This window comes from Emys orbicularis, chromosome 1, assembly GCF_028017835.1.
Source record: "Emys orbicularis isolate rEmyOrb1 chromosome 1, rEmyOrb1.hap1, whole genome shotgun sequence".
Classification (NCBI taxonomy): Eukaryota; Metazoa; Chordata; order Testudines; family Emydidae; genus Emys; species Emys orbicularis.
In genome coordinates this window covers 244160926-244174461 of record NC_088683.1, presented here as the reverse complement: position 1 = coordinate 244174461, position 13536 = coordinate 244160926, and the positions used below count along the sequence as shown (strand labels likewise).

The window sequence follows — 13536 nt, the reverse complement described above, 5'->3', positions numbered from 1 at the left end:
ACTAAGTGTGTGTTTTTTAAGGAAGAATGTGAATGAAGACAGGGTGATATGGACAAAACCCAGATTCATAACTGCTTGATAGCGTATTCATTTATCATTTTATTAAAAATGAATTTTTCCCTGCCATCATGCTAATCACTGGCAGTATACTAGATGTGTTGGTTTTGGAATATTTTGTGGGATTTTATAGCAAGATATAAACTTTCTTTGATAGAAAATTACTCTTGGGAGTAAATGACTTTTTGAAAAGCACATTGTACCACATGGCATTGTTGCGGTTTCTCTTCCACATGTTGATTTATTTGCTTAAGTTGTGGTCTTGAAGAAAAGTTACTGTAGTTTAGCTTTTTACTCCAAGATGTGGTTTGTTTATTATTTTGTTATAGTTTTGAAGTTAGCCAGTGAACTTTATTAAACCAAATGTAACTAGTGGAGAATAAACATTTTGTAAATAAACGTTTTGCGTCAGGATTTACATAAAGATGAAAAAGTGGTCTCTGTTTCCTTTATTAGTTGATAGAAGTGTATTTCTCTTTTGTGTTTTCCTGTGTCTTATCTTTACTCATAGTTTGTATATGCATTCTAATCCCTTCCCGTCTTGCAGGATGTGGGCCCCTTGATGAGAACACAATGGAGAAGACAGTAGAAGTCCTGGAACGGCAATGTCATGAGAATATGAACCATGCTATTGAGACTGAGGAAGGGCTGGGCATAGAATACGATGAAAATGTGATCTGTGACGTGTGCCGGTCCCCTGACAGTGAAGATGGGAATGATATGGTGTTTTGTGACAAGTGTAATGTTTGTGTCCATCAGGTTTGTGTCCGAAGAGATGTTGAAATTGTTTTTGTTGGTGGGTGTGTAATTTGAACTAGCTTTAAATAGCAATTTGGAGGGCTTTTAAGATCTTCTAGGCATGGAGACTGCTACTGCTTGAAGGTGGACTTTTGTATTCCTACAAATAGTTGGTTATGCTGTCTAGCACCGTGAATATCGAAGTGATGTGGTCTGAGGACAGGGGGAATGCAGGTCTAATCCCAGCTCTGGCAAGCATTTCTCTGTGGCCCAGCGCAAATTCTTTCCCCATCTTTAAAATGGGGATGATACTTGCCAATGTCACAGGTATATTGTAAGGATGAATTAGTATTTTAAGGTGCTTTGAAGGTAGAAAGATGCTAAGAACTATAGAGCCTTCGTTAAGGAAGTGACTGGGGTTTTCCATCCTTGTTTGGCCAGTTAATTGGGGCCAGAATCTGACTGCCTAAAGCTGGGCATCTAAGCCAAATTTAGGCATCTAAGTAAGTGGACTGATTTTTTTCAGAAGTGTTAGCAAGCTTGTTCCAGGTGCCTGTCAGCCAGGGATATTTCTTATTATGACATTGCAAACATTAACTTGATCTTGAAACTGCATGAGTTCAGTGGGGCATCACATAAATACAGGGATTCCTACTCGTAGAACAGACTGCAGGGTTCTGATTTCTACAGAGTTCTTCTTTGGAAAAGATGATGCTGTAAATGTTTTTGAAATTAGACTAAGACTTTTCTTATTTTGTGACAATTATAACTGAACACTCAGTGAACATAACTTACATAGGCCTCTTAAAATCATGCTTTGTTGTGCTGGACATTAGTGTTAGCAGGATTAGCATAGTAACCATTATCAATTTTTTCCCCAGTGGTGGTGGGTTTTTTTGTACCTCTAATTTAGCAAAGCTCTGATGAGTGAATGCATTGACTTTGTTAGTCACCACCTTCACAGACTCAAATGGTGTAATATAGCATCTTTTGTAATTTACCCCTCTAGATAGCACAAAGAAAAATGTAACCAAGTTTCTCTAGTTTATTTCATTAACAAAAAAACCTGAAGCCACTTTTCAAAAAGTCAGTTTTTCTTACCCCAGGTCTACACTACACACTTACATTGGTATAACTGCATCACTCAGGGATATGAAAAATCCACACCCCTGAGTGATGCAGTTATATCAACCTAACTCCCAGTGTAGACAGTGCTATATCTACAGCAAATATAGCTACCGCCTCTCGGGGAGGTGGCTTAACAATGCCGATGGGAGATGCTCTCCCATTGGTGTAGCAGCGGCTTCACTAAAGCGCTGCAGCTGTGCCAATGCAGCTTTTTAAGTATAGACCTGCACTTAGTTTAGGCTTCCTAGAGTAGGAAATGAAGCCATTAACTAGAAAATTCTGAATCAAAGGAATTTGAAATTGGACTTAAGCTACTAAAACTGTTGTAAACTGAGTAGTAGTAGCAGTAAAAATCTAAGTGTGAATTTAACATAAGAATGGCTGTCCTGGGTCAGACCAAAGGTCCATCTAGCCCAGTATTCTGTCTTCCGACAGTGGCCAATGCCAGGTGCCCCAGAGGGAATGAACAGAACAGGTAAGCATCAAGTGATCCATCCCCTGTTGCCCATTCCCAGCTTCTGGCAAATAGAGGCTAGGGACACCGTCCCTGCCCATCCTGGCTAATAGCCATTGATGGACCTCCAGGAATTTACCTAGTTCTTTTTTGAATCCTGTTACAGACTTGGCCTTCACAACATCCTCTGGCAAAGAGTTCCACAGGTTGACTGTGCACTGTGTGAAGCAATGCTTCCTTTTGTTTGTTTTAAACCTGCCTATTAATTCCATTGGGTGACCCCCTACTTCTTGTGTTATAAGGAGTAAATAACACTTCTTATTTACTTTTTCCACACCAGTCATGATTTTATAGACCTCTCTCATGTCCCCTCCCTTAGTTATCTTTTTTCCAAGCTGAACAGTCCCAGTCTTCTTAATCTCTTCTCATATGAAAGCTGTTCCATAGCCCTAATTTTTGTTGCCTCATTCTGTACCTTTTCCTATTCCAATTTAAAATATCACATAAAATGAAAAGCTGACTTACTAAATCATTTCTTAGGCAAGAGCTCCCTCTATTGGTTTTTTTTTAAGTACTGTTACATCTTTCGACCTTGCCACTCAGATTTAAAAAAAAAAAAAAAAGTTTACAGTGTTGAGAGATTAATTTGACTTTGGTGTTTATTATAAATATTCTGACAGATTCAAAAGAATTTTGTCTTCCTCATTTTGCTACTCTTTGTATTCTTATGCTTAATTTTCATACTGAGATCTTGAAATCAAAAAGCCAGCATGAGAATATGCATTTTTTCAGAATAAGGATAGACTTTCTCATAAGGGGATATTTTAAAAATCTGGATTTTATCTAAGGGGAAAATGTCTACTACAACTTTAATAGTCCATATTGGAAAATTCACTTTCTGTAGCCACTGGACCTCAGCATCCTTGCAGGTATTATTTTGTTACTGTATGTTCTATCTAATGCCTAAGTGTATGTGTGATATTCCTGAGATGAGCTGAGTTGCTGTGTGAACTTTGAATTTTCAGATGTTTCTGTGATTATAATTTCAGATGTCAACATGTGTATTGCTTTAGTCTAGAAACACTAACTCTGTGAAGTCTATTGAGTGCCTTGAGGCACTAGAATCCTTAGGGTTGGTTGGCATTTGGGAGACTTAAATTAAAAACAAAAAATCTATCAGTAGTGTTGCGGGCCCTAGTGTAGACAGGCTTCTGGTTCTTTAAGCTCTGTGTCCTCTAGTGCTGCTCAGAGCATCTCAAATAAATTGAGTTTTAAAACCGTGGCTGCAGCTTGGCCCATCTAAAAGTAGGGCTTTCGACATTGCTAACCCTGAAGCAGGAATGGCAGAAAACTTCTGACAAACATCTATTAATAAACAGGGCCTTAGTTAGAGTAGCCACGTGGAATCAGACATTTGTGGAAACTAGTAGTTTGAGACTTTCAGCACATATATATTAAAAATGAGTATCAGGATATCTATTTCCATTTCTCAAACTTTGCAAAGCATGCATTCCTCAGAGCTGGAAATGGTGGACACAGAGAAGATTCTAGGATGTTTCCACAATTTTTGCTGCACTCTGCAATACTTTAAAAATTCTAAACTTCCATTTAGGAAAAAAAGCTATTTCAGCTGGCAGGATACAACCAACATAGTTATGCACTGTTGTAGTAATCCAACCTGACAGAAAACAGTCTCCAGCCAAACAGCTGTAGCAAAGGTGCGAAGATGGGGGGAACCCTCAGTGACCTTCAAAACATATACCTGGAACCACTGTAAACGGTATTATTAATCACAGGAAATTGCTATTTTTTTCATGTAATTTTTTTAAATCAATTTTGATTAAATATCCAGAGCTACCATTGTAGAAAGACAAATGAAAAAGTAAGCATCCTTCAGCACCATGTTTTACATGTTGTGTATATTTTAACATAAATTTTACAAAGAAAAGGAGAAATAATTTGTTGTAGGAACCATAACTTTTGCATCCCCTGACTGTTTTAACTGTAATCGTAGCTTTTTATGGAGAGATTATCAAAGATACAAAGGACAGTTAGTGCCCACCTTTTATTGACTTTCAATGGTAGTTGGGTACCCAACTGCTCTCTTTGCCTCTGAAAGCCACCCACCCCATTACAATTAACATTTAATTTGTGTCTATTTTGATCTGTGTGTGTTTGATAAGGAGGTACTAATTACATCCAAGAGAAAGTGTTGAGTTTGGGTAAGATTTGTAGAGTGTAATTTTTTAAAAATATAATAGTCATTGATGTAAGCCTCTGATATTGTCTCACCTATACGCTGAAGCAGAGAGAATTTTCCTTTGTCCCAAGGCATGTTATGGAATCTTAAAGGTTCCCGAAGGCAGTTGGTTGTGTCGCACTTGTGTTCTGGGAATACATCCTCAGTGTCTCCTGTGTCCAAAGAGAGGAGGTGCCATGAAAGCTACTAGGACAGGGACCAAGTGGGCACATGTGAGCTGTGCCCTCTGGATTCCAGAGGTAAAACTAATTTATGTACCTTTTTAACACATTCTTTTTCTCATCATTATCCTTACCGCTTACCGTGCCCCATCTTAATGTTGAGTTAAGGAGATAATAACTTAATACTAGATGTTATTCTGATGAGGTTTGCATGATTTATAAAAATTGGACCGTCCAAGTCATGTACAGCTAAGAATAGCGGTCTTTTCCTTCCTTTTATTGTAGTAAGCACGTTTTAGCCATGTTACAAGCATCTGACTGACTTACATGGAAGCATTACTGTTGCAAGCCATTAGTTCATGAGGTGCCACTACAATTTATGGACAATTACTTATTTAGTTTTCCTTCCCGTTTACTTACACACTTGACTTATTTCCTGATAAAATAGCACGTGCATCCTCAGTGTAATGTATAGCTACAGAGCAACAGTTTTCGTTGAGCGATTTGAATTTCTCTGTTTAATATCTTTAACAGTTGCTGTGTACTTTACCTGGTTTCACAAAGTTGCATAGTGACATAGTGATTGTTCTGAAATGAGAACATCATTGAAATTAATGCAGTATGTGCAAAGTGTGTTTTCAGATCACTGGACAGTAATTTTTAATTTCCTGTTAATGTAATTTTCTGAGAATTTCTGTATTATCTTGGTTTAAAAGAATTTAATCACTGCTAAAGTAGCCTTACAAATTCAGCCAGAGTGTAACAATGTTTTATCTTTCAAAGTAGCATCTTTCAAAGTATCCTAAATCTCTTAATGAAAGAGGAAAATTAGAGCATTTATAAAATGGGCTATACAGTCAGAAATCTATGTAAGGAGATGGATTATAAATCAGGAATTTCAGTAATGTGAAGGAATATAGATTTACATAATTGTAATGAGACGGGAATGACCCAAAAATTGTGGTGGTGGTGGAAAGATGGATCGAGATTAATATTGAACCATAGGCTAAGCTCTGTGTGCATTCCTACCTGCTGGACTCTGCAGGGTCCCAAGCTCTAAACTTCTTCAAGTCCCTGCTTTCAACTATGAGAAGCAATCAACTGCTTCTCACGTTTCTTTGCCAGTTTACCAGATGCTGTAGCAATGTAGTTTGATTTTACTGGAGGTATTTATTTTCTTACTAATGTACTGAAAGGTAGAATTTTTTTTTTTTTAATTGTCCTGATAAATGCTTCCTGCACTATTGTTGTTTGCAGGTTAGCATTGCTTGCCCAGAAAGGATGGAACCAATCACAAAAGTGTCTCACATTCCGCCAAGTCGATGGGCTTTAGTCTGTAGCTTATGCAAACTTAAAACTGGTGCTTGCATTCAGGTATGTACCAGTTCTGCAATGACTTCTGTCTATCTGAGCATGAAAAATAGAATTTGGATTTAAATAGCATTTTTCACATTCCTAATGCTCCATAATGGTAGTGACTGTTTGCAAACATGGCAGCTGCCATGCTCTTAGCAACAGCTCATTAAACAGTCTTGGACATTAGGAAACTTTTGAGCTGGAGCGGAGATTTTCAAAGTGTGTGTGAGGGGGAGTGATGAGATTATCAGGGGGTGGGAGCATGTGGACCTGACTGGGCTGAGATCAGCAGGGGGCTCTGTCTGGCAGAAAAAGGGGACAGAGCTCTGTGCGGGCTTTCTCAGCTACTGGGACTAGTCTCCCTGTCCATCTTGCTCTTTCACTGCTGCAGCAGCCACAAACCGGCAGTTACCCTACTCTGCCGAGGAGGCTGGCAGGGGACCAGAAGGGTGTAGCTGGGGAGTACTAACCCTGCCCCCTCCTGAACCCATCAGTCCTTCAGTGTGGCCTGGGGACACAGAGCCCTGTCTGCTTCCCCTGCCATACAGAGCCTGCGCAGAGAAGTGTATAGGGCCACATTGAAGGGCTCACAGGGTCAGGAGGGGGCTGGATCAGCACTCACCAGATGCAGCCTTCCACTCCCTGGCTGACCCTAGCCCTTCAGTGTTGCCCTGTTCAATTGCCTTGTGTGGGGAGGAGCAAGAAAGGCACCTTCTGCCCTTGGACTCCTGGGTACCAGGCACACCCTCCTGCCCTATCTCTTAGAAAGAGGGGTGTGTGCATGGACCCGAATCTCTGAAGTGGGCTCAGGAAAAGAAAAAGGGGGGGGGGGAAAGGGAACTCTTGAGCTAGTGTCCTGGTCAAGACAAAGAACTGCCTTTGAATAAAGCTATGGGATGTTTAACTACCAAGTGGACAATTGCCAGAGATGGACAGAAGTGTCTTCAATTTAACATCTTACTCACAGAAGAAGAAAAGTTCTAAACTTACATTCCTTTTGAAACAGGATGTAATTATAGGTTCTGTGAAATCAGAGGTAGAAAATACTGGAACTGTTAGCCAGATAACCTAGTTCCGCTCAGATTTGGTTTTGTCATCTACTCAGATCTAAGATGTACTAAATATTTATAAGTTTGAATTTCCCAACTTAAGATTAAATTGCAGTTTCTATTATAACACACACTTATTATTTATGGGATTTTAATGTGGAAGAATTGACTTGCTTTGGGATGAAACTTAGCCTTCAGTTTCTCAGCTGAGGAGTACCTAAGGCTCATTAAATTTTTAAGTATAACATGGAAAAGTGTATTTAAAGGGGTGGGTTTTATGTAACTTAAGCATTCCTTGGTCCTTTTTCTCCTTTCGTTGCTACTATTGGCTGACTCTAGTGTTTCACTCATAGTGCTCTGTGAAAAGCTGCATCACTGCCTTTCATGTCACCTGTGCCTTTGAGCATAGCCTAGAGATGAAGGCCATTTTGGACGATGGGGATGAGGTCAAGTTCAAGTCGTACTGCCTAAAGCATAGCAAAAACAAGCAGAATTCGGTGCCTGACGTTGATGAGAACCCCAAGAGCATGGCAGACCAGAAGCAAACAGAGAGTGAGAAAACTAGTTTGCGTGCTCAGAAACTGAGAGAGCTGGAGGAGGAGTTCTACTCATTAGTTAAAGTGGAAGACGTTGCAGCAGAACTGGGCCTTCCTAAAATTGCTGTGGACTTCATTTATAATTACTGGAAATTAAAGCGGAAAAGTAACCTTAACAAACCATTGTTTCCTCCCAAGGAGGATGAAGAAAATGGCTTGGTGCAGCCAAAGGAAGACAGCATTCATACCCGCATGAGGATGTTCATGCACTTGAGGCAGGATCTAGAAAGGGTAAGAGTGGATGGTAAAGGTTTTTTGACTACATACCTGTAGGTGAGCGAGGTTCTTGCCTTAAATGCTATGCTTAAAATTTCTTGTAATGCTTTTTTCAACTTTATTCTGATGAAATCAGAAGTATATTACGTCCAACTTTGTCTGAAAAGTCCCTTGACGTCAGAGTCCGAGAACTAATGTGTAAACTTCCACCAGAAACAACTGTGGTGTTGATTTCAGCACAAGTTTACAATTTTATTTTTTTACAGGAAAACTCTTCACAATGAATTATTTGAATGTGGTGACATTTTGAAATGTCTGAAATGAGAACAAAATTTTCTGAACTTACTGACAATTTTTTGTGGAATATTTCAACTTTTTGTCTCATTTTGGGATTAAAACAAATGTTGGGGTTTCTTATAGGACAAATTCTTTTTTTGAACAGGTCTAATTGTGTGCCGGGGGAACACTCAGCAAATATTGTTCAACAGAACATAAGCTGTCTGTGTCCACAACATTTTTGACACTTTATCAAGAGATTTAGCACCTGGTTCTGCTACCATTATAGTGGGTGGAAATGTTGCTATTAACGTAAATGAGTGAGTGAAAGCAGAGGGCTATAACCCCTGGAATAGTCTTAAATCCTCCTCCCCCCCTCCCCCCCCAAAAAACTATTAAAGTGATTATCCAAAAGGACTAATTCCGAAAGCCTTTCAAAATTGGGTGGGAACTGAGAGCATCATTTTAAAGGTGACCTGTAAGTCACTCTGTCAAATTTCAGCAATATGAGAGCTAAGAGGCCTAATAGCCAGACTGACTCGGGGGTCATCCTTAACTTGAATCTTAAGTAAGATTCATGAAATCCCCATGTCAGTATGGTTTCCTAACATGGTAAGTGTGCTGTTAAGAAAAACAATGTATTACTTTATAAAGTTGCAGTAACTTCAGAAAAACACAATATGGCTGTATTTAAAAATGAAAGGACTGATCAGCCTTCCTGCAGGCCAATCCCACACAAGTGCTGTACCAGCTGGAGTAATGTACCAGAGTAGCAGCTGGTGATCCGAATGGACTATGTGGTGTGGGATTTAAGAGAGAAAAATGGGAGTTCTAAAATCTGCTTGATGGCTCTTCTTTTAACCTGCTTATTTGTTCACTTGTTGCCAATATAGATGGGAATTTGACCAACTGATTTGCAGATCGCTTTTAGCATCTTCTTTAATGATTTTTTTTTTTCTTTTTAAATCTTTGCAATTAAAAATACTTGGCTTATAGTTGCATATGATTCTATAAAATTCACCATGGAGCTTTTCTATTATAGGACTTTACGTGTGTGAAGATGCTTTGTTCAAGAATTCAAATGTTAATGTAATATTCTTGACCACTTTTTAAAAAAAGAGAAAATTCTAAAATCTCTGGGGGTTTTTACTGTAGGTAAGGAATCTCTGCTACATGGTGAGCAGAAGAGAGAAACTGAAACTGTCGCACAGTAAAGTACACGAACAAGTCTTCAATTTGCAAGTCCAGCTCATTAATCAGGAAATTGCTGCAGGTAATCTATACATACAAAATAACAGTAATTGTATCTGCTAAAGATTCTGACTCTGGGTATGTCTGGCCTATGTCACCGTTGGCATTTTAAACACTGTAAACCTGGGTTTTTAATGAGTTCTTCTGAGTATGCACTCTCCTTGCCAGCTTTCTTAATTAGCAGCACATGCACAGCATTTTCATCTTCTCCAGAGTCATACTTTGGTATTCCATCCTATCCTAGATATTTATGGGGTGCCATATACAGATGAGATACCAATCACTGTAGCATCTAGGCACCACAGCTGTATTACTGGTATCTGCATCAGGTAGGTTGTGGGATTTTCTCTTTGGGTTACTGTTCTATACTCCCATTTTCCCCACAGTGGCTATATATTGCACACTTTTATTGGTCTCTCCCCAGTTGAAGGAAAATTGCTAACTTGTTAATTATTTCCTTCAGACAGAGATGGAGAGAATGATTGACAAAAATTCACACTATTCTCATGTCTTTCATATGTCATGAATGTTTCAAACAAGTTTCTCAGTTTGAGATTTGTCATTTTTGTCCACCCCACATAATGTTTTATGAAGTTAAAAATGGATAGTAGCTGCCTTGGAATGCTAATGTTCCAAAAACAACTTTGTGCCTTATTTTTCTAGTGAATGTCATGAAACAATGATTGAAGCTTCTGGAATGAGGAAGACTATGTACTCTGTATAATTATTTTTAACTGAATACAGGGGCTGTGTATTTATATAATATAGTCTGTAATATATTGGGTGAAAAATGTTTTAAAGAATACATAGCTTTAAACTATAAATTTGGAGAAAAAATTGTCCTTACAGAATAGAAATATTAAAATGCTTACATAAATTCTGTTTGGTGCTTTGGAACAATTTAATTTTTAATTAATGGCTTCTCCTTAACATCCTAAATGCATCTCAGTAGTAATTGTTAGACTAATTGAAAATGCCCCTTAATGTGTGCATAGGCAGGAAAACTATTAACTAAGTTTAATGAAAGTCTTACCACCTTTTAAATACATCTTTTCTGTTTTCTCTCTCTCAGGCCATTCTCTGACAAGTGCACTAGAGAACACGCTGTTCTACCCACCTCCCAGAATCACCTTGAAATTAAAAATGCCCAAGTCAGCGCTGGGTGACTGCAAAAATAACTCGCTGAAAACTGGCAACAGACCCCTTTCTCCAGACAATACCGCAGTTTACAACAAAAGGAATGTGCAGATGTCAAAGGAGTCATTTGAAATTAAAGCAAAATCATACTCTAGGTATCAGCATGACAAGCGAAGTAATGGGTTATTGGTAGGGATTGGCAAGAGTAGGAATGAAAGAAAAGATTCTGGACCTGCACAGTCACCAGAGTTTCATCGTGGGCAGTCATCTGGTAAACCATTAGCACTTCAAGCTGCATTGCATGGACAGTCTTCCATTGGGAATGGAAAAATGCAGCAAGAGAACTCAAGACTTACAAAATCCAATGGTTTAATGGGCAGGGCTGGAGATGTAACTCAGAGAGACAGGTCCAGCCAGACACTATATGAACAAGAATCTGTGCTCACTGCTCATTTGGCTAGTCAAAGCAATTTTAGAAAATCTACAATAGAACATTTTAGCAGGTCCTTTAAAGAGGCTACCAACAGTTTGGTGAGGACTACAGAAGATCTGAGGTGCTGTGAAAAGCCAACAAAGAGGCTTTCTACAAAAGAACGTTTGTGGAGCAAACAGACTCTTGAATTCCAGACAGGAGGAGCTCCATACCAGGATAATGATGGGTATTGCCCTGATTTGGAGCTAAGTGACTCTGAAGCTGAAAGTGATGAGAATAAAGAACAAGTCAGATTAAGGAGAAGCAGCTCAGAGAGAGAGAGCCAAAGTAAGGACTTTGGTAGAGATTGTCACAATAGAAACAAAAAAAATATTATTTCTCACAGTTCAGTACAAAGGTGATTATAAACACCTAAGGGGTAACTCAACCTTTACATAATCCAGTGTATCGGTGCAAACCTAGGCATCAGAGGGTTTCAGAAAATGGTGCAGGACCTACATTAGGAAGAAATGCAGTGAAAAAGAAGAGAGTAGTTTTCAGTAGTGAATTGGCCTGCGATTTTAAAGGGATAGTCAAGGTTGTGTAGAAATCAATATGCTTTATTACAGGTTAACATCTGGGAGAGTATGGAGCTGTTAATCTTTGCATAACTCCAGGAGCTGCTTCCTTTTTACCTGCCTTTTGTGTAAGGCATTGTTAAAAATGTCAATTTTGTGCTGCTGGACCAGGTATTAAAGGAGTCCTTGCATTGCTCTGTAACATGCTGTAAAAGATTAATGCAGACACTAAAACTGCATTCCTGTTGCACCTGCAATATGACCCTGATCAGCAAAAACTTAAGCATGTGCTTAAAACTTTAAGCACATGACTAGTTCCATTGACTCCAGTGGGAGTATTCACACACTTTAAATTTAAAGCACATGTTTAAGTTCTCTGTTGGATTGTGGTCTAAGTGACTACTAAATGGGGATCCTGTTCTGCAGAAAGGTTAGAACTCCAGTGATGCTTGTAAACCCTCTCTGCAGGGTAGAAGCAAGTATCACAAATGCTGCCAAACTCACTGACCTCTAGATGTGCCCCCATACTTTGCTCCGGCTAAAGGTTGTGTTTCTCTTGACAGTAATTCACTTTATTTTGTAAATATTCAACTTCTAGTACTTCAGTTTTTTTATCTTTGTACATAGTTGCTTGTTGTGGGATGCACTTGTAAATATTTTACCCAGCTAACAAGTAAAGATGTCTAAATTTGTGGATAGTGTTTACAAAAGTAGATGTACTACTTCAAAGAAAAATGCTATTTGACACTTAAATTTTAGGCAATCACCGATGATGCTAGGTTCCTCTTGAAACTTGAGATTTCACATCTGGAGGCATTTATACCTGGTATGTTAAAAAAATAAGCTCGAACTAAAAATCATTTTGTCTGACCTTTTTTATATAGGCTAAAATTTCCAAGCCTAGGTGACTAAATAGGGGTTTAGGAGCTTAACTTTAGGAACATAGGTTTGAAAAAATTTAGCCAGTCATTTATTTGAAGCACATTTTTATTGCTAGATAAATCTGGAAGCATATGTAAGACATATGACTACATTAAGCTGCTTAGCCACCTCTAATTAGTTTCTATTTCCCAAACTAAAAGTGCTTTGCACAAGTTTTAAAAGTTGCAAATGCTAATATGCTAACTTTCACCCAACCTCAGAAAAAAGTCCCATTTTATTCTTTACTGCACGTGGTTTGTTTTGTTTGAATAAAAAAAACAACTTATTTTCATAAGTTCTGTTAACCAAGAGTAATTCTGTGTCTGATGAAATGACATTTCAGTCATAAATGGGCAAAGCCCACTGTCCCACAACAAGAGCTGAAATGGAGCACAGGTATTGCAGAGGGCCTTGCTTTATAGCCTCCTTTGCTTGTGGTGAATTTCATCCAAAAGGAAATCATTAAACTCCCAATATAAAGATATTTAGCAGAATACAAATGACAGCTTGATTTTCTTCAAAGCCTTAATTTATTTTATTGCTCTTAGTTTGGGAAAGTACAACAAAATAATTTAGATGATTAAACTTTGAAATATTCCTCACAATAGTTACTGGTCAGGGGCTAGAGAACACGTCAGTAGTGAAATACAAAATAAACCTTGCAGTTCTGTGCTCTCTGTTTCATGAATCCTTAATTTTCTTTCACTTCTTGATTTTCTGTATATTTGTGTAATTTGTCTTTCTAGAGATGTATTTTTCAAATTTTCTTTTGGTGTAAATATGCAGTAGCATTTTTAGGTTTCCATATATTTTATTTTAATGGGAAGTACTTTTTTGTTCCTAAGCCATGGGTCATTCAAAATGAGTAAACAAATATCCACTCATTTGTATTCTAGCTCCGATTCTTAGTTCTCCTTCAATATTTATTATTAATCCTTTTTCTGGC

At 38.3% G+C, this 13536-nt stretch overlaps 1 protein-coding gene across 1 annotated transcript in view; it reads left to right on the top strand.

Annotated features, from left to right (window-relative positions):
* Positions 1-11513, top strand: part of JADE3 (jade family PHD finger 3) — a 33484-nt gene extending 21971 nt beyond the window's left edge. Inside the window, exons 5-10 of the mRNA XM_065411757.1 lie at positions 605-816; positions 4709-4876; positions 6056-6172; positions 7557-8030; positions 9447-9564; positions 10615-11513. Coding sequence (XP_065267829.1) covers positions 605-816; positions 4709-4876; positions 6056-6172; positions 7557-8030; positions 9447-9564; positions 10615-11513 — 1988 coding nt within the window. The remainder of the gene's footprint in view (positions 1-604; positions 817-4708; positions 4877-6055; positions 6173-7556; positions 8031-9446; positions 9565-10614) is intronic.
* Positions 11514-13536: the final 2023 nt, after the last annotated feature.